Source organism: Girardinichthys multiradiatus, chromosome 19 (genome assembly GCF_021462225.1).
Source record: "Girardinichthys multiradiatus isolate DD_20200921_A chromosome 19, DD_fGirMul_XY1, whole genome shotgun sequence".
NCBI lineage: Eukaryota > Metazoa > Chordata > Actinopteri > Cyprinodontiformes > Goodeidae > Girardinichthys > Girardinichthys multiradiatus.
In genome coordinates this window covers 3,285,329-3,307,652 of record NC_061811.1, presented here as the reverse complement: position 1 = coordinate 3,307,652, position 22,324 = coordinate 3,285,329, and the positions used below count along the sequence as shown (strand labels likewise).

The 22,324-nt window shown below is 38.3% G+C and overlaps 1 protein-coding gene across 1 annotated transcript in view; it reads left to right on the top strand.

The window, feature by feature from the left end:
• Window positions 1–2,548: 2,548 nt before the first annotated feature.
• LOC124884947 (uncharacterized protein C14orf132) overlaps window positions 2,549–22,324 on the top strand; it is a 43,747-nt gene continuing 23,971 nt past the window's right edge. Inside the window, exon 1 of the mRNA XM_047393012.1 lies at window positions 2,549–2,855. Coding sequence (XP_047248968.1) covers window positions 2,829–2,855 — 27 coding nt within the window. The 5' untranslated portion in view covers window positions 2,549–2,828. The remainder of the gene's footprint in view (window positions 2,856–22,324) is intronic.

Below are 22,324 nucleotides of genomic sequence, written 5' to 3'. Positions count from 1 at the left end.
AAATGAATTAATCAGCTCAACCTGTCTTTCCCTGATGCTGAAACTAGTGAGAAGCTTTGAAGATGGAGGCTCATCCATGCACCTGATGGAAACGTTTATTCTGGTAACGAGTGGTTTCTTGAAGGAAAGACGACTTAATCTTCAGTCTTCTTCCTTTAAGTGGCAGGCACTGATGCTCCATGCTTTGATGGTTAAACAGGATCTTTGTTGTTATATGTCTCCGAATACAGTAGTTTCCAGAGGCTGAAGAGTTGAAGGAAATCCGGAGACATAAATGAAGCTGATTCAGGACTTCCAGAAGCCTGAAACTTAGAGCAATCAGCTGTTCACCGATCAAGTTCACTTCTGTTGTCTGGATAAAAAGGCTTTAGATGAAATCAGATTCTTAATTTTGAGGTACAGTCCTTTCTGGGCTCACGGGTTGATCCTCTTTTTAATGCAGTCAATCACCTGGGCTGTGTCTCTGTTCCTTTTCCATCTGAGCTTATTTTCTCCGTCCGATCTCGTTCGCTGGTCTTCTGCAAGAAAACAACCGCTGTTCCCTTTTTTAGCATTGCTTTTATAGTGCAGATGCTCTCACTGGTCAGCCCCTTATTAGGCTTCTCAGTTATTGCGCAACATACTTTTGCCCAGTACGTTATTGCTCAATACTCAGTCATGGTCATCATGACTTTCTGGTTCTTGTTTTTCGGCATTGAAGATGCCGGTAATAGCCACGCTGCTGGCTGTAGACTCATCCTCCCTTCCTTGCGTTGGTCTTCAAAAGGTTCGCTGTCAGCATGCAGCTCGTCACTCCTAGTCATCCTCCAGTTCTCTCCCTAATCTGCTCAGTCTTAAACATTACACAGTATTACACATTCCACTTTTATTCATGCTTCACAAATGATCAACATTATATCTCTTTCGTATATAGCTGATTTAGAATTTTAAACCTTAACGTTTTTAATTAATTTTAATTATCAGTTCTCAGTCATATTTCAATCATATGTGTTTTAACTTGATAATCAAAGATTACTCATTTCATTTAATACTTGTAGAAAATGGAAAATCATCATACATCATTTCCTTGGTTACACTTGTAGTTTATACTTCTGTAAAAGATAAGACAGATAATATGTGGCTCCACACAGGCCTCTCCAGTCTCTCAGTCCCAGAATATGAGAATATCCTTGTTTCACTCTCTACTGCTTCAACTGTGTATTTTAATAATTGTTGCATGGATTACACATAAGGATATTTATTGTAACTTTTATGGATTTAACTGTGAGCAGTTAATGAATGTTGCATGGATTACATGGAAAGATCTCACCTTATTTTGACAAGCTTTAACTGCAAACATTTAAGAACATGTGCTCGCCTGCTAAGATCATTTACCCAAAAAGGCTGTTAGTTTTCAATCCAGTAAAATAATATTTCCCTAAATATTATTTTACCAAACTTGAAAACTAAGTAAACACCATTAAGCCCATTTCTCCAGAAAGATTTGGTTCTTATTCATAATAATATTTCTTTAAATATTATTTTAATAAATAAAGGCAGCTAATGAGACACCGTTGAGAAATAGTCATCCAGAAGGTTGGTTTTATTCAGTAGATCATTATTTAAAACATTATTTTATTAAAATAATATTTTATCTGATCTTACATTATGAATGGTTGTCTAAACGTTTGCTGATTATTGTCTAAGTTAGTTCCAAAACTAACTTAACTTCATTTCCAGATTCTTCAAGATAATCCTTGGTTCTCAAACATAAACATTGCATGGTAATGTTGCATCACTCTTTTGGTCATAATTTTCAATCATCTTTAATCAACTTGTTTATATTGTACATAGTCCATTAGTCTTCATTATTCTTTAATTCTGCTTGGTAGTTTAGTTGGATTGTTTTAGCAAAGTAAAGAGTTTGTTGATTGAAATATGTTTGACTTTGAGTTGACTTATTTTTGTTAATAAATTCTTGTATTTTAAGAAATTGTGTGAATTTATTCCATATATGTGCAGAGTTTATGCTGTTCAATAATGTTAGAGCTCATCTCACACCTTTCTAATTTGTCCTAATACCATCGCCTTACTGGGCTGGTATTCACAGGACAATCCTTAACAGACCGGAATATTATTTGATAAAATATTAAAATATTAATATTAAATATTAAGTAATATATTCATATTCATAATTACAACACATCCATCCATCCCTCCATCCATGGAGGGAGGGAAGGAAGGAAGGAAGGAAGGAAGGAGATGTGGGATTTTTTTCCCAGTTGAATAAATTAAAGGTATTGTTTTTTAATATTTAATGTGAGAAATAACTGCTGCTAAAAACAAATAATTTATTTTAATTCCTTTTTTCACACATCTTGATATAGTTGTCAATAATATGGATGATGCTCTGAGCTGCTATATGAGGAACTAGAAGAAGCTCAGGGAAAAACTGAAAGATTAGAGCAGAAACAAAAGAGCACAGGGAGAGATTGTTGTGAAAGGACTTGCACCTCCTCTGTTATGATGTGACAGCCCGACTCCACCGCCTCCTCCTCCTCCTATTCCTCCTCCGTGTCTCTCGCACATCTCTCCATCACTCCGTCTGCTTCGCATCTTCTGCTCCTGCTGCTTCCTCCTTCCTCTGTGTTACTTCTCTGCCTCATTCTCCGTTTTTGGCATCATGTTTCTAACGTGAAGTCCGTCAACTTGTACAGTCGGTATTTTTTTTTGGGACCGACTGAAGAGGAAGTGGGTAAATGCTCTGAGGAGGAATAAGAAAGAAGGAGAAAACAGAGGCAGACGCTTGCATCCTTCATTCAGTGCCTTTGTTTGAGCAGAGCAACAGTATGGATCTCTCCTTCATGGCCGCGCAGGTGAGATTGTTTTCCTGCAAACTGCTGGAACATTTGTGGCTTTCTGAACTTTCCATTGATTTGTCCTCTGGTTGAATGGGTGTGGCAACAAGTACAGATCACTTCATTTTATGTCCGGTGCCTTCTGTCATCTTATTTTATTTTGCTCAGCTAGATAAAAACAGTTCATCTATAAATATCGCCAATATTGGTGAGTGGTGCTATTCTTATATTATGTATGTAATACAGCTTCCTCTCGAAGTTTATTAGGCTTCTATTCTTCATTCTGCCAAGTGTGGCTCAGTCAAGCTGTATTTCTGTGTTTAATCAGGAGCAACATGCTTTGTGTTTTAATACTTTTTTAATGTTCTAGTTTGATCTTCCGCTGGCTTAATTAGGCTGAATCACATTTCAGTAATTTATTCTAATTTGATTGCTGCTTTGTATAATAAAGCTTTGAATATTGGCTTTAAAGATGTCCCATAGTGCATCTGGAGCAAGCGATTAGCTAGTTTCCGCTATGCTGACATTTTTACAGTTTTAAACCACATAAATGTTCCATCATGGCGCTCTATTTCTGCATCTTTTCCATGAGATGCCACAGGATGTGGTGGAGTATAGAGTTTTTTTTTTTTCCCAATTTCTGAAGTATAGAATAACGCTGTGATGCCCCTTCCCCACCTGTTGCTGCACACTGTCAGTCAGCTGGCTCAAAGAAGGTCCCTTTTTATCTACAAGAAAAGTCAGATATGTTCCGAAATATTTAGTTGTGAAAAACAAACATGAATGGTGTGGGAACAATAAGAACACCACCAAATAGTCCTATTATTAGACATCAAGTATATAATCATTTTGTCCTTTTTCAGACTTGCAGCTCACTATAGTTATGTTAATGGTCAGAATTGAGAATTATATAAAAAGAGGAAAAGAAAAAAATTGAGCACAATACAACTAAGACTCAGCCCAATGCTCTCCTGTTTCTTCTAACAGTTGTCGCCAGGATAACCTTCTTTATATTATAGGCAGTGTCCAAGTATTACTTTTCTCCAAATAATCGGTCCATGTTTTATTTGTTTTGCTACATTAATCTAACTTTTATAATATTATTCATAGGACACACTTTGTTTTCTGCAGTTTTCTAGTGTTGCTTGGCCTTTAAATGCAGTTCAAGCCAGTGCCACACATGTGGTTGGATGCACAGTTACTGTCATTCATTTGGCTCAGACACTGAGGAAAAAGTTGTTGTAACAGTTACTATCATGGCTAAATATGCAGGAGAATAAAATATATTTGGCCTTAAAGGTAATGCTGTTTTAAAACTACAGATGGTACATGTTGGTTTAGAAGCCAACTGCAGGCAGGCCACCAGAGCAGATAGCTTGACTAATCAATCAGCTAATATCAGCTATCAGAAAAAGAAGACACAGGAAAAAGACTCAGAGTTGTTAATCAAAAAAGACCAGAAGGTAAAAAAAGATAATATTTTGGACAACTGGCACAACTACAACAAAAATGATTGCAATTTATCTTTTTGTCTAAATCTCTATTAAAATAAAAAATAACAAGATATTCTTATATTTATTACAACTGTTACAATTAATATATTATTTTAGCAGCAGTAGCAAAATACTTGCTTTTCTGTTTTTAAAAAGGAAAATCTTTTTTATGTGAATATCCTGAAACTGCAGTATTTACCTTCAAGGTTATCATTCCATGTCAATCTCTCTGGGCCGTGCCTATTGTATGGTTTGTTTCCATTAGGAACTGATGTGGTTCCCTTTTCCTTCTGCCCTCCTGCAGCCTGCCAGCAAGCAGTTTGTTTGGCTCCATACTTAGCCACTCTGCATGCAGCTATTAAGGACATTGCATTATTTTTTTCTGCTACGGGGTATTTTGCAACACGCTCCCAAATCTTTTTTTAAATCAAGGCCGTCTAAATGGAAATGCATTGGGGCATGGGCTCATCTGAGAATAGGGTTGTTCACTAAGACCTAGCTTATGGAATAGTATAAAGTCACAGGAAGGGTAGATGGTTAAAGTAGTTACATTATTTCTTGCCCAAAGGATACATTCTAACAGATAAAAACAGAGAACAACACAATAATTAACAAATATAGAAGTAACATGATTCTTTTGCTGTCTAATAATTCAAACACGGGCAAATCTCAAACTTCTTTAATAAACTCTCTCTGTGTAACCTCTAGTCAGTGGTCCTGGATTTACATGATGGAGGTAAGCCTTTTTTGGTTTAATAACACCATTTAGCATGAGTGCTAATGAGTTTGCATTGTAGGATGTGCAAACAGGTTCTGTTTGGTCCACGTTGGCTCTGTTTGTGTGGCTTGATTACAATAATTCATTAAATTATTGTTTTATAATAAGTGTAAAATCGTTTTGAATCAAGTGCACTTCTCAGCAGTTTGCTGATAATCTTCTGGACTTTGCAGATATAGTTAATTAGAAAATGGAAATAAACATAACACTGTAAACTCACGATAACAGACTTTTTCCATCATTTGCAGGCTTGGTGTGTTTGTGTTAAGCTGTAATCATCAGTTGAGTCACAGTGCGAGTCAGGCTTTAAAAGTGATCAAGGAGAAAGCTATCAGCCTAGCAGTGGTTGAGCCAAATGTCTGTCTGGTAACATCAATTCAATGATCAGCTTTAAGTATAGATTTTAGAGATGCACCAAGAGCCAGCTCAAACATTTAACAGTTATCTGAACAGTTAAAAGTACTTTTATTTTTTTAGGCATGTGGAGACATGTCTGCGGTTCATTCAGACTGCGAGAATGAGAGAGAGAGAGAGCATGACATTCAGAAGACAACAGGAAGGCTGAACAGACTATGGCAAAGGGACTCTGTTTTATCCTTTTGCAGATTCAACCTTTGTCTGGATAATTATGTCAATTTCTAATTCTGTGTAATCATTTTGTCTTTGTTTTAAAATAATAGTAAAACCGTGTTTTACAGCGACTGATTTCATATGTGTCATGACGTTGCCTGAGCTTTACACAGCTGACAACTAATTAAGGCTGTAAGTCTACAAAAAATATTTTAAATTCTTAACATATGTGTTTTTTTCCTAGTTCTTAAAGGCACATCAAAGCAGGTCAAAGTTTTTAAAAACTCTGATCGATGCATCTTTAAATTGTATTCACACCAGGAAAGTCCTTTGGTCCGCTTGTTTGGACCGGACCAAAAACGAACTTTATTTTTTTCATTTGGTGCGGTTTGTTTTCACATTGTACTTTTTGCAAGTGAACTATTACTGGTAAACAAAGCCACGTGGGTGACGATCATGGCTCCCATTGGACAAAAATGACGGGGGCGGGACAGAGCACAGACCCAGACATTTAGGAAAACATCTGTAGATGTGCTGCGTGCAGCACCTCTGTTCTGCATATTTATGCCGTTATTACAGCTGCAATATTATTGTGAGGCTGAAGAGCAGCTCATTAAACACAGACTTTGAGACGTTTCATTTATAATGTTGGAACAGCGTTGGAGAACGCGTGCTGAACGCTGACGTTCTCTACGTGCTGAACGCTGACGTTCTCTACGTGCTGAACGCCGACGTTCTCTACGTGCAACAAGCCGGTAGCGTTGCTAAGCAACACACAGCTATCAGGTAGGATTACCTTACAACACACACCTTTGCTACTGGCTACGGTGGCTTTTTAGGTCCAAAGAGACGTACGGTTTTTGTAGTTGGTTCGGATCGGGGCTGGTTTGTATTCAGACCATAAGCGAACCGCACCAGAGTCTGTTTGGAAGTGGACCGAGACCACCTCAAAAAGTGGGTCTTGGTCCGGACCAGGGTTCGCTTGAGTGTATTCATACCTGCACAAAAGGTCCGGACCAAGGGGGGAAATGAACTCTGGTCCGTTTAAAGCGGAACCAAAAGTGGCAAGTGTGAATACTTAGAAACCATCATTACTTACAGCTGTGTTTAGCTCCAACTAGACATTACTTTCAGAAGTAGAATTTTAGTTTTTCAAAAGCATCTGAAAGACACATAATTTTGTCAAAAATATTTTACATAATATTACAAAATAACAATTCGTTTACTCATTTTATGCAGAGAGAATTTAATGACAGTTGTGAACTACAATAAAAATATTTTCTACAAACAGATGTTACAAAATCTCATAGAATTATTGGAGCATTTAATGCAACACAATAGTTTAATTAAATGTTGCTTGTCGTTGCCGACCATGACTTGCAGCTGGTAGCAGAGAGGGCTACATTTGGCCTTTTTGCCTCTGGGTGAATTTAAACTCCTGAAAAAAATTAATTGCCTTCCATAACTCCAAAGATTAGGCAATAGATTTATTCAAAATGTAAATGGGTTTGCACAGCTGGTCACTATTTTGGCTCATTAAAGATGAAACCACAACCACTGAAGCACAAAGGTTCAAAAAAGTTCAGCTTACTTTATCCTGAAGGTTTTTCTGCTGTGCAGTGTCATCAATTAAATCTGGCTGGCCCAAGCTTTGCTCTGCCTCTTTCTCTGTCCTATATATATATATATATATATATATATATTATAGTCCTCCTTGGAAAAAAGATTTGGATTTTATGCACAGCTGTCCAGCTGTTTCTGTTGTGCGGTCAGACTCTTGCTCTTTGCTTGCAATTTTACATTTTTCCCCCTGAATTTGACACATGATCCACCCAATCTGAACTTTAAATCTATTTGATATCCTTGATAATCTGAACCAGATACACATTCACTGTGTAAAAAGACACGTAATGTTTTTCTCCCTGTCTCCCTGACATTAAATCGGACTGAAGTTGATTTAATTTGGAGGTATGCTTAGGGTAATTTGTGCCAAAGCTTTAACCTTCTGGCTGACGTCCTGAGACGTTGCTTCAATTTTTCCAGGTAAGGTTCTTTCCTAATGACGCCATCTATTTTGTGAAGTGCACCAGTCACTCCTGCCACCCCCGTACTCTGGCTTATTATGTTGCTTTTGGATTAATGGCTTCTTCCTCTCTGAGTGGCCTTTCAGCTCATATTGGTACAAGACTCATTTCACTGAAGAGACCTAATCTTCTTCAGCAGCATCTTCACAGAGTTTTTGGAGTTTGTTCTTGGTTTGATTCGCACATTTCACAAAGCCTGTTCATCTCTGGGACACAGAACCCATTTTCTTCTGATTTTCTGATTACCTATTCATAAAGTGTTTGAACAGATGAATGTGGCAGCTTTGGGCCTCTGGAAATAGAACCCAAGAATAAATGGATCAATTAATTAATTATGGAGCTCAGCAGTTTTCTTCCTGAGGTCTTGGCTAATTTCTTTAGGTTTTTCCATGATGGTAAACACAGTAACAGAGTATTTGAGGCGCTGCATTTATAATTTATCCACAGGTATATTTTTCTCTCGTTATTCTGGCAATTTAAAGGTTTAGTCAGATTTAGTGAGGAATAAAGGCTATGTGTTTTTTGTGTTAAGATTTGTTTGAAATTGTATATGAATGAAAAATATATTGTTGAACTTTCTAACAGTTTATATACCAAGATAATTGAACTTTCACAGTAAATTGCTGGTAGATTTGAAAGTCAACCACCCGACTGCAAAATCTACACGACTCATCCATTGAGCTTTTCTGCCGCAGTCTGTTTGTTGGGTATGGAGACTTAATGGGGTCAAAGCAAGTGCTCTTCTGAGCTCAATCCTTGTTGGTTTCTCAGTTCAATGTTGTCCACCATCCTCAGATATAATGGAGCCAGATGGGAAATGGCTAATTTAACTGGAGCGAGGTTCCTTCCAGTCTTACTGTAATGATGGCTAAGAAAAGTCAGGCCAATGTCCCTGGAGTTCAAAGTAATGACATCGAAAGAGATGATTTATTTGGCCAACTTCCTCAAGTGTGGTTTTTCCAGAAGTCACTGAAACTTTGTGATTACTTTAAAAGCAGGGAGTTGCTGCCATAATTTACAGATGTTCTTCTTGGGTGACAAAGAACGAATTATTTACTGAAAAGATCATTTCTGCTGTTGTGTACTCCAGCTTTAAGTACGTGTATTTATTTAAATATATTTGACATAAAAAATCCTCCATTGAAAATAAGCAGTTTGTATGCAATTTAGGTTTCAAAGCATGCATTACATGCATCAAGCCACAGACCACCAATACTGAGTTTTACCTCCCCTGCTGTGTTAAAACACTGTCTGCATCACAGAAACATAGAAAAAGCTATTAGCAGAACAATGTATTTGTTGAATAATTTTCATTTGGTAGAAATGCTTCAGAGATTTAAAATGAAAAACGGGCATCATTCATTAGGCTGAAATTTGTCACACTGTCAAGCACTGCAAAATTATGGCTGATGGGTGACAATCACTGTGAAACTGTGGAATGCTAAGCTGAGAGCAATGAGGCAATTTATTCTTCATCCTTTCAATTAGACTTCTTCTTCAGGGGATGAAGCGATTTTAAGGTTTTGTTCTGTTTGCCTTCTTCTGTTAAACTGCTTGAACTCTTAGAGTATGCTCTAGTGAAGTTAAATAAATGTAAAAATTGTCATGTGACAACAGAAAAATTAGCCAAAATGTAAGTCTAAAGCAGCTTTATTGATCATGGTCACGTCCAAACCATCCATTCATCGTCTATAACCACTTATCTTTGCAGGGCCCCCAGTCTACTAAAAGGCAACACACTCATACACAAGGGAATTTAGAATAACTAATTAACCTTAAAGTTAGGTTTCTGGGTATGGGTGGAAGCTGAAGTGCCAGGAGAGAATCCACACATATCAAGAACATGCAAACTCCATGCAGAAAGAGCTCTGAACCTAGGACCTTTTTGCTACAAGGCAACAGTGTCGACAACTGCACCGCCGTGCAGCCCCATGCTGAAAGCTTTAACTGAGCAAAAGTGAACCTTGGTGCACTTAACAGAGCTCCCCATACCACCATTGGGATCTTGACCCAGACTCAGATGAAGTCGTATCTGGACCCAGATTGGCCGTGATTGAAACATTTTTAGTGGCACATTTTGTACAGCATTTATTACAATGAATTTAAATGTGTAGATCTCTCCTGTTCTTCATGGTGCCGTTCTAGAGCAGAAGGCTTCCTGTCGGACAGCAGAGAAGTAGAGATAGGGAAGGCAGATCAAATATTTTGTTGGTTAGAAAAGAAACTCTGCATTTGTGGACTCTAAATAAAGAGTAGAAAAAGGACAGAGGGGTTTTTAGTCAGTCCAGATGGACTCCTACATGTTTAAAACCTGTTTTTACCAAATACAGACAGAGAGCAAAGGACTTTTAACTTTGCAATCTAAATTTTTTCAGGAATCATTCCCACTCCTTTATCTTTGTATGTTTATGTTTTTCTAGATAGAAAAAAACTGTGAATAGGACAAAAGATATTAAGATTTTTTGGCTCGAGTATTGTTTCTAACCATCTCCATCTCTTTATGCTTCCAACAGGATCATTTAAACCTCAGATCATCTCAAACTAGTTTCTTGAACACAACAATGACTTCTGTGACCTCCAGTGACCTCCACAATCACCAGACCTCTCAGAGAACCTCTGGGATGTGGTGGAACAGGAGATTTAATATTACATTTTATAGGGGGTTTACATTTTGTCCTGGCAGCACCCACACATTGAAAGAGTAGACTCTTCATTTATTTTTCATCCAGTATAAGATAAATTATTCTGTTCTTTGTGTAAAGTAGTAAGTATTCAGAATATTTAACTGGATAGAGTATATGAATAAAAATCTGAGCCTAATCCAACCTAATGTAAGCCTAACTTGGATGTTTTCTGGATGGGCATAGTTTCCATTCTGGGCATTTCGCCAGACTCAGCCTCTCTTGGCTGACAGATTTGCCTCACATGGCAGCAAAACCCTGAAGGTATTTTCTATCCGGCTCCTGGTAACCGGCAGGTTTGGACATTTTGCCATTTCTGACACAACAGATGTGTTCAATCAACTAAAGTCACTCTCATATTCCTCAGGAAACAAATAAATAAATACAAAGAGCTCTTTTGTCTATTTTTTCTGACTCTAATTGATAATGGAGCAATGCATTTAGCTACTGCATCAGAGTCCATCAACATATCTTATCACTTACAGACGTGAAAATATTCAGCAGCCTAATAAAATTTTTTATCTCTGGAAAACTAACCCTTTTTTCACTTGTCAAACAAAGTACCAGCAAATGTGTGTTATAACTAAAAAGTTCCCTCTTTTATTCATAATTTGAATCTCAGGCAGTTCTTGGTGGATTTACTGTTAAATTTTGGATCATTGTCATGTTGCAGGGTCCTTTTCTCATTCAGTTTTTTTTTTTTACAGATGGTTTCACATTTTTCCAGCCTTTCTCTGAGACATGGTAGGATTTGTTGCAGGTTCTATGGTGGTAAGGTGGTCAGATTCTGTTGCATCAAAACAGCCCCAAACCATGACACTTCCCCCTCCATGCTTCAATGCTGGTATCAGGCTTCATTCCTGGAAGGCACTATTTGGTTATGTCAAATTAGTCCTCTGTTATGGTGATTACAAAATTTAGTTTTAGACTCATTTAGACCATTAATCCAGAAGTTATCGTCTTTGTATACAGTCTCTGTGGTAAACCTCTATCTGACCTTCATGTTTTTCTTAGAGAGCAAAGGTTTCCTCCTTGCAAACCTCCCATGAAAGTTAAACCAATTCAGTCTCTTTCTAATTGTGCAGACATTAATTTGTCTTTATCAACAGTAGCAAGAGCCTGCTGTAGGTCCTGTGATGACATCTTAGAGGTTTTGGAGATTTTATGAGCATCTTGCGGTCTGCTCTCAGGGTGAGCTTGCTTGGATGGATAGACCTGGGCTTGTCTGTTGTTGTTTAAATGTCCTCCTCTTGTCTTTTGAGACCTATTTAAATCCCTCACCAGACTCAAAAGCTGCTACCAACTTCTTCCTGAAGGCCTCAGAGAGATCTTTGGACCTCACCATGGTGTTCACTCTAACTTCAACAGTCAGGAGCACCAAGCTATATATCTGAGGGTTGAACAGGGCAAATATCCTTCCAAATGTTGATTGATGATCTTCTCATCATGTGTAGCTGATGTAATATGCCTGCGTGACAGTAAATGTAGGGGTGTCCTTTATTTATTCCTCACCAGAAATTGCTTTTTCAAGTTACATTTTACAGAACATTGTAACAGGTATGCTCTTTGATTTTATTGTTAATTTATATAAATTGAATATTTCAGTATTGTTAATATTGACAGCTGTAGCTGTTACTGTCACTGATGGGATTGTCCAAGTCTTTGGGTTAAAGAAGATAGACAAAGGAGGACGGAGGAGATGGACAGCTTTCAGATTCAGAGCTATTTGGATTTCCACCCAACTTCAGGATCCCCTGAGCAACATGGGGAAAACTGGCAACACCACATTGGTGTTTTTACTTTGGTGCCAAATTTAATCTCAAAGCAGAAAGTTCTTTAGGGCCAGGGCCAGCTGAGTAGATGATTAAAGGTAGTGAGACATGGAGACAAGCTGGAGGCACAATAAGAAGATTTGTTTGTGCACCACTGTCTCCTTATATGAAGCAAGAATATAGAAAAGCGAGTTCAGAAGTTCACAAATGAGATTATTTTCTAGTTAAACAGTCTATTTGAAACAGCATCCAGGGTAAAGCCTAAATCATGACCGTCTTTGATGTCGGCTGCAGGAAAATATTGCATTACATAATCATGTTATCTTCTCAGAATGTCTTTATGCCTCGACTGACCCTTTTAAAGACCTCCTGGTCCCTGTAATTGGAGGTTATTTGAAGAGGGCAATAATGGAGCTCTTATCTTTTCATCTTGAGAAGTTAATTTCCCCTCAGGTCTGTGTTCTCTGCAAACAGCTTTTTATGAAAACTGTTGTCTTAAGAAACTTAACATCGGCCCTGATTTTCAAGTCTTCTTGCCCTTTTATGACCCTGAAGTGTTACAGGCTGAGAGAACATTTGGCTCAAAGTGCATCCATACAGGCTAAAAACAGGGAGAGATTGTTCTGTGACTAAAGAGGCAAGTTGAAAATATTTCTGCAATGAAAAGGCAGAGAACAACACTGAGAAGTGACTAATGTGGAAACATACAGAAATTCTCCCCCTGCTGCTTGACAAACCACCAGTAAGTGATGTTTAGAAAAGTTGGCCTTAATTCAGACATGAAGCAAAGGAAAAAATAATCCATTTCTATTATTCATTTATTCATCTTCTATACCGCTTATTCCATAGTGGGTCACGGGGGAGCTGGTGCTTATCTCCAGCAGTCTACGGGCGAGAGGCAGGGTACACCCTGGACAGATCGCCAGTCCATCTCAGGTCAATTTAGAGAGACCAGTTAACCTGACAGTCATGTTTTTGGACTGTGGGAGGAAGCCGGAGTACCTGGAGAACCCATGCATGCAAGGGGAGAACATACAAACTCCATGCAGAAAGACCACCGGCTGGGAGTCGAACCCAACCCTTGCTGCAAGGCAACAGTGCTACCAACTGTGCCACCGTGCAGCCCAATTTTCTATTAGACCTTCAGTTTCTATTAGTCCTTCTGTATAATATATAATATAACCTTTTTATCTACCTTCCACACAATTATATTTAAGATTTATAAGTTCGATTTATATTAGATTAATCTAGATATTAACTTTATCTACACAAATTAATCGGGATGCACAATATATTATATAATCATTTTTTAAGATATGGGTATCGGTCCCATACGTTAAACTGGGCTGGTATTAATAACTGATGTTTATTTCCATCTTGTTGCTGTTTTCAGCCATAACAGCAATATTATTGGATATTGATATAAGCTCAGATTTTCCTATCTCTGAATATCATTTAAAGTGGGAATAAGTTACAGTAATTTAGTCAGCTGTATAAAGTCAACACGTGAGCATGCAAACACAGAGGTCATCAATCAAACATGCATCTAAAGGTTTCCATAAACACTTATTCAGGAAAAAAGTAAAGCAAGGCAAGTTTATGTGCATAGTAGCATAATTCACAGGATAATTCACAGTGCTTTACAGGAAGAACAAGGAGATAAATTATTAAATGATACGGGACATCATAACTTAAAAGTAGCAGACATACATCAAACTCAGTACAGCTTTAAAAACGTATGGTGTTTTATCTGTAGCTCCTGGGTGTTTTCTCTTCAGAAGTTCATGCGTCATGCATGTGTTGCTGTAGTACCCAACTAAACCAACAGGTTTTTCCAGACTTTAGACCACCTCAGCCTTGGGGAACTATGAAAAACCTTAAGTACCCGTATCATTTGACATTAAATGAGAACTTTTACCCCTCCATTTGCTTTGTTTGCTTGGGTGGAGCCGACCAATGACTGGAGCTGAACACAACTGATGTACGTCACGAGGACACACTCACACAGAAACACACAACGCTGCATGCTTGGGTTTCTTTACACACACAGTACTTTGAAGGTAGAGCAGTAATTCTTTGTAGCAAGTTAAAAAACTACAAACAAACCCCCAGGAATTTAATAGAATAATGTATGTGGCTGTCTTAGATAGTGTTACCTCAAGAATCAGTGGCATTCCTCTGATTTCCACACAAAGACTGTCCATGTATTTCATAACTGGAAAAATGACCAAGCCGTTATTTTTGTTTTTGTCTTTCTTCTTACCAAGTGGACAGTGTAGTAGCCTTGTTTCGTCCAGCTGACCACCAGTGTTGGAAGCTGTGGGAACCTGTTTAAACATGAGTGCACTAACAGGCCAGAAGTGTGGAAGCCAGACCGATACCAGCCAGACTGTTGGAAAAAACGTTATGTTCTGTTGAAAAAGCCTTCCTGACAACCCAGTATGAGACCAGATCACTGCTGATTAGCACCAGAAAAGAAGGGCTTCATTTTAAAGGCTGAGAAGATTCGCAGGAGCCATAACCTCAGTGCAGAAGTAAAAAAACAAAAAACAAATTTCTACTTTGCATATTTTACACTTGACATGTGAAAGGAAAACCGGAGGAGGTTACTTTGAAGAAAAAAAAAAACCTGTTAATTATAGTAAAAAATATATTTAGATAAGTAAGTCATGTAGTAATCACGTTTATTCTGTTGCAAAGTAGATGAATGAATCATCATCTGTTTTTGGATAAATCAGATCTTGCTTCCAAGCTTTCAGCCTGATGTTTATATCTTGATGCCGGTAACTTGTCCATGTCCACCTGGGATATTTTTGGGCCATAAGTCTATTTAAAGGTAGACACTTTGATTTAAATGTGTAGCGAAAACACAGCTGTGCTAACAAAGCTGCAGTGACGCCCTGGTTTTGCACAAGTTCTACCCAACGACCACATGCATAGATCCAGAACCTCTCAACTCACTGGTGTGTTTCCAACTTGTTGAAGTCAAATGTCTGTCTAAATGACTAACTGAATGTTAGACTTTTACTCCGGTATTTGAAGAAGCACAACAGTTCCTTGCAGTGATATCAGGTGTAAAATGATGGCTTTTTTTCCAACATGTTTTTATTGGTCCTAACCCCTTAGAGTGTTAGGGTTTGTTCAGCTTAAGCTACAATTTATTCATCTTTATTTTTTTATTTTATCTATATGTCACAACATGTTGTTATGCATCTGTTCTGTAGCTCAGCTCAGCACTTCACTTTACTCTCTGTATAGTTGCAATCTATATACTTACACACACTCCCCCTTTGGCATTACCAAGTCCAAAAGCATGTGTCTTCAGAATTTCTCAGGTTCCAAAATGATGTCCCCAAAAGACGGTGGAGTGGTTACTGATAAAAGTATGACTTGTTCATTTAGTCTAAATCCCATCTGGGTGACAAAGAGTCAATTTCTTTTGAAAATGGTCTGAAATCCTGAATGTCACTGTACATTTTTCCACTGAGTGATGATTCGTGCCAAATGCCTTGCAAACCAAAAGAAGCTGACACTGCCTCTAGGAAAGGTTAATGTAAGGCTTCCTTTGTTCCTTGGTAAAGTTTAAAGGTGACGATTTTCACCCCCTTTCACACGTTGACTGTTTCTTGAGGTGTTGATGAAATGTCTGAGAATGCTTTGACAGGTTCCTTTGACTTTGTCTGTTTTATAACTGACTTTAGGGTGACCAGTAAGATACTAAAGTCCTTGATGCGCTTCAGTAGCTTTTAGCAGCTCAGAGAGTTCCCATACTTAGGCACAACCTTGCTGCAGTTCATGTGTTAGCCTGACCGCTAACATCAAACCCCTGATACAACCACTGACCAACACCATGTTCAGCCTTGTGGGTCATCACACCAGACCTGGTTATACTGCTTTGATGAACTCCCGTTCTATATGCAGTGGCATCTGAGGAATCAGAGGTCATCGATGTCCAGCTCGACCTTTACAAATTCAAGTTCTTACACGTTAAATGAATTTCCATTATAATGCTTAAAATCCTCTTAACTGTAGGGACATTAGCGTGAGCAACCCAAAGGAACCCTTGCGTGCATGGGGAGAACATGCAAACAGTGCCAGACAGACCTGAACCAGGATTCAAACCCAGGACCTTCTTGCTGCGAGGCAACAGGGCAAACAACTGTAGCACTGCGCAGCTGCACCTATCAGCATCAGGCTTATGAGAGTCTCGCAGGATAATAACTTTGAATTAAAGTTTTTTACAAGATAGCATAACTTGTATGTATAAGATAATAAACAGCAGCTGCTGCAATCACAGCTGCAGATCTAAAGGTGAAGTCTTTAAGTCTGATGCATCTGTTGCAGAAATTTGGTTTATAACAAAATGACTCCAGCTGCTTCAAGCTGGGTGGGTTTCTAAAGAAAACTTTCCAAAAACATTACAGGAAAACAGTGTCGCTATCAGGCATGCATTAATATTGTTACAATAACCTTTAACTAAAAATACCACAGTACCATGGCATCATTGCAATAAAAATGAAAACGCGAAACAACCCTGTACATTCTTATCTAACTGCTTTTATTTCAAATAAAAAAGGAAACACTGCAAAAATAACAAAACATCGATCTGTTCCTTTATATTATTGTAATCTTTAACATTTATGTATTGTTATATCAACTCTGACATAGATGTAATAAACCATAGAATAAAACCTGCACCAGATTTGATGTTTATAGTTTGCCAACTTATGAAGCATTATCTTGATAGGACCGATGGGCTCCTTCAGTTTTCACACTATATCTGTCTAGGGTTTTTGTGAATTTAGAGGGAAAAGTGTTCTTTCAGCCAGCTGACCAGCAGCACGCAGCAACAGGTGGGGGAGGGTGGAGCACAATGTTATTCTATGCTTTATATAGCCGTAGAAAACATTGGTCACTCCAGCACTTTGTCTGATATATGAATAAAAGTACTTTAGACTGTAGAAATGGGAATCATTGAAAATGTTAGTGATTTTGAAACCATCCCTTATTGGTGTGTCTTCATACCAGTAACTGACCAGTCCCTGGCCAGTGGCATTGCCTGTCCAATCAGATCAAGTTCCCCAGGATATTCTAATGTAAAAGCACCCTGTTCACCCAGACTGTCTCAACCCACCATCAGGAGAAATGGGGTTGGAACCTGGTGGAACCCATGTATGAAAACAGCACAATCAAAGAATAGGTCTTTCACCAAGGGCTGTCCAGCTGCTGTCAACATGTGACCTAATGTGGGGAGGTCTAGCTGTTATATGCAGGTAAGTGCTTTAGGCTTCAGACCAAATAGTTCTTGAGTTAATAGACTCGACTAATAAAGGCTGACCGACAACAAAAGCATTTAAGTCATCATAATTTTTTTATTTCATGTCTTGCAAGGAAGAAACCGTGACAAAGGGACAAAAAAAGATACGAATGATCTGTAAGAACTGGGAGAATGTCGCGACTGACTGTTAGCTGCTAATGATGCTAAACTTAACATCTGCTACTCTCTCTGTGCTCAACTCTGTGCCAAACTCAGTTTTGAAGCTAGAAGCTAGATCACTTTTGATCATCTCTACTTCAAAATCTAACTCTTGATCAAATCTGACTTTGAAAATGCAGACCAAAATGCATAAAAATGGATGAAAAGCAGTTTGAGATTTTGAACAGGGGGAGCAGCAGTAGGTTGCCCTACAACCCTTAACCGCTCAGAATCTGCCACCATTTGATCTCAATTCTATTTTGTGTCTTTGATGCAGGGTAACTGAGGTGTAGCAACAGAGGACAGAGCTTGGAGAAGGATCAGGAATTGATGGGAGAAATTGCAGAACCCCTCACAGCAGTACAGAGTTTCTCAGTGTCTCTGTGTCTGTTTAATTTTACAACACGTTTGGGCTGCAGACAGATATATCTTGCAATTTTTTGCAGATCAGTGACTGTGTGTTGCAGAATATACTGGAAAGATTGAAAGAGAGGATAGATCTACTGTGAAAAAGTAAGAAGCCATAACATCTTCTTCTGGTGACCTACAGTCTGCAACATGTTCCCTACATAGCCGTGCCATTAATGCTATGAATTTTGCATTCTGATGTGCATAATTTATTATTCACTCTTTGAGATAGAATTTTACAGAGCTGTGTCCCTTTCTGATGTGGCTAGTGTTTTATGAATCAGATCATCAGAAATGAGCAGTTGGTTGTTAATGTGACGTGTCATAGTAGCTCTACGTCTTAACTCAGCAAAAGATCTAGGTGAAATAGAGACATGTTAAAATTCAGAAGATGTATGCAGAGGTGTTGGCCATAAATCTAAGCATGTTGTAGCACACTCTTCATTTGCACATAAGGTTTTTAGCTATCTCGGTTTTTAACAGTATATCTTCAACGTCTCCGCATTGATTCCAAGAGAAGATCCTGATTTTGATATGATCTGTTTCACAGGGTCGTATTCTGTTAAACAGACTGTGACCTTGGGTTTGATCAAGGAAGGTTGCCCCAAAGCAAATGACACAGCAAGCAGTCGGGCCTTTTTCTTCCTCTTTCCCCTTATTTGTTTCTACACTTCAGACTGTATTGTGTTTAGCTTACCTGCTTAACTTACAGTGCCCTGCAAAACTATTCACAGCACCTTTGTTTCACATTTTGTTGTATTATGAGATTTTATGTGACAGACCGATACCAAGTAGTACATGACTGTGAAGTTGGAAGAAATGCTAAATAGAACCAACATCTAATACAAATAAGCTGGAATAGAGGGTAATATTTCTACCAGCTTTGCAAGTCTAGAGTTGGAAATATTTGCCCATTCCAACTCATGAATATGCTGTGATCTAAATCATCTCATTTTGCTCTGGCTGAATGTTTAGGGTGGTTGTCTTGCTGCACTGTGAACCTCCACCCTAGTCTCAATTCTACTGCAGCCTCTAACAGGTTTTCGACCAGGATTGTCCTGGATTTAACTCCATCAACATCTAGTGAAAAAGCATCCCTATACTATGGTTTGCATGATATTTAATAAAAGACAGATCTGAATATGTTCCTCTGAATTCAGGGTGCATGCAGCTTTAATGCCCAGCTGATAAATAAGGCCCTTACTGTTGAGCCAGTTATATTACACATAGAAATCACTGGGAATGCCTGCTGGTATGCATGAGTGGTGGAGAAGTACACCAACTTTGATTTTTCATTTCATCTTGATTTTTTTATGTGCACTCGCCGCTGTGAACCAGTTCACAAGTTGGGTTTTAAACTTGTTGTTGCAGACGTTGTGATGAGTTTGAATGGCTTATCAGAAGGATTGTTCTGGTTTTAGGTGGAGCCAGTCTATGAGTTAAGGATCTATAGCTTTACCATAGATGATGTCTGAGTCTTTTTTTTCCTTTTTCTTTGGGTACAGATAGACTCGGTAAAAAGGATTAAGATCGTCTGTTATTAAGCATGTTATGCAAGATATCATGCTACATTATACTGTTGCATATTTCTGGGCCTTGTTTGTAAGCATTACACAACCTCCACAGGGTTTATTGTTGGGATTGTTTAACCAGCCAGGTGTTGAGATAGAGACAGTTGACAAATAGAGATAACTGAGACAATTTCTCTTAATTAAGTTTGTAGCTGAGTCTTGTTTGGCTGAAGCTTCGGTAGAAACAGCTTCTATGTCCCGAACAAATTGCTTGTCTTTAACATATTTCCCTCTCAGAGCTAGACAAGCACAGGAATCCATTTATTTGTAACAATGAATGATGGACAGAAGGCTCAGAGTAATAAACATGAGTCTATTTGTGTCTGAATGTGTTTTCCTTTTGAAAAATGTATACAGAAATTGGCTGTTTCACATTTTGTCACATTTTCTATAAACTTACAATGAATTTGTGTGTTTCCTCTTACAAACCCTGGTTACACCGTACAACATTCAATGAGGGGAAAGTGAGAGGGCATGAAGAAGGATGGACTACTGTAGTTACTGTACACTTCCTGAAATCTGTGATGTAACTAGGCCAACATGACACATGTGTGACAAATTCATGACACTAACCTGCCACCCTCCTCCCGCAGGGAAAATACGTACACTAACCATGCTAAAAATGCTGATACCAACCTGCAGCATGCACGCTTTACTGCAAACCGCAAACACACTGGAGACATTGGCAGACTGATTCATTCTCACAGCAGCTGAGTTTTTATTTTAGTGGCAGTTGACTAACTACAGGTCCTCCACTGCGTCTTTTTAAAACGTTTTCAGTGTTGCAGTTATACTCAAACTCCAGCTTAAGTCCCATCCTGACACATGACACTGACTTACAGGAGAAGTATATGTATTTATTTTTGGCTGCTGTATACAGTGACTTGCAAAGTGTTCATACCCTTTGAACCTGTCCACATTTTGTTACAATAAAACCACATGTGTTTTATTGGCATATTAAGTGAGAGACCAAGAGAAAGTATCACGTTACTGTAAAGTGGAAGGATAATGATACATGATTTTCAACAAATGAACACCTGAAATGTGTTGTGTTCTTATTTATTGAGCTACTTTTCCTCTGCTACCACTAAGTAAAATCAAGTGCTAATTTCTGTCTTCATAAATCACCTAGTCCATCTAACTCTGGGGGAGCTCTACAGCTCATGTTGTAGACCTATGTTGACAGGACAAATCTGGTCTTTATGGAAAACTAGCAAGAATAATGCCATTGTTCAAATAAAGACATAAGAAGCAGTCTTCGGCAACCATGAAAGGGAGCCAACAAGTGGAACAATGTGCTCTGGTTCGATGAGACTAAAATGTTTGCGTTCACGCAAAACCCTGGAATAAAACTAACCCTGTACATCACCCTGAAAAACATCTCCACCGTGGTGGTGGCAGCATCAAAATGTTTGGGTTCCTTTCTTCAGCAGGGACAGGGAAGCTGGTCAGAGTTAATGAGAAGATGGATGGAGCTAAATCCAGGACAGTCCTGGAAGAAAACCTGTTGGAGGCCGCAGAAGACTTGAGACTGAGGTGGAGGTTCACCTTCTAGCAGGAGAACCACCCTAAACATACAGCCAGAGATACAATGGGATGGTTTTGATGAAAAGATATTCCTGTTCTTAAATGGCCTAGTCAGAGTAAGAACCTAAATCAAACTGAGAATCTGTGGTAAGATTTAAAAATTTACATTCACATATTTTTTCCATACAGTTTGAATGAGGTTGAGATATTTTACAAAGAAGAATGAGCAAAAATCTCAGCCTCTGACATTTTTTAATTTTAATACAAAAAAATTAAAAAAATGTCTAATTTTCCTCTCACTTCATGATTATGCACTACTTTGAGTTGATTTATCACAGAAGAGCCTGAATAAAAGCAGCAACAAGAAGTTGATCAAATTTGCATCAATTCGATAAACTTTTATTGTCCTCGTGGGGAAAGTTTTTTAAGTGAAGAAGCACTAAAAGTAAAAACAGTAAAAATGGTGCAATTTAACAGTTCAATAATCAAATCTCAATAAAAGATAGTTCAGAATAAACATATAAAAGTCATTCAAGTGATAAAAGCCCATCAGAAAAAGATTAAAATTGTAAGGAACAATTCAAAATTTAAAAGATAAAAATGGTGGACAGCCTGCATTCTAGAACGGTCCAGATCATTCTGTGTTGTTTAAAAATCAATCAGCACCATCCAAGGGATTCCTTTCAAGAAGATGGGCTTGACTCCAAACTATATTTTCCTTTTCACAGATTTATTGCTTTCATGGTACATTGAAAATACATCAAGTTTTGATATTAACACAAAACTGCCGTCAAGGATCTCTGTATTTACTCATGACATGTTGTTAATGAACCACATTGATTTTCACATCATACTTATTGATTCATAACCTGCCTCCTCTGTGTACTTTACTCCTCCCTGTACCTCCCTTGCATTTCCTTCACCGTGAAATGAAGGTGTGAACAAGATATGAAGAAAAATATGTGGTGGCCGTAATTGAAAAGCTCCAGGATTGTTGTAACCAAATGAAACTGAGATGCAGTCTCTCCAGGATTAACCAGGGGAGATAATTAATCACATTCGCCCATGAGAGTTACAGTCAGTGACAGCAGCAGGCTATTAGGCAAGACAGGAAGAGATCAAGGGAA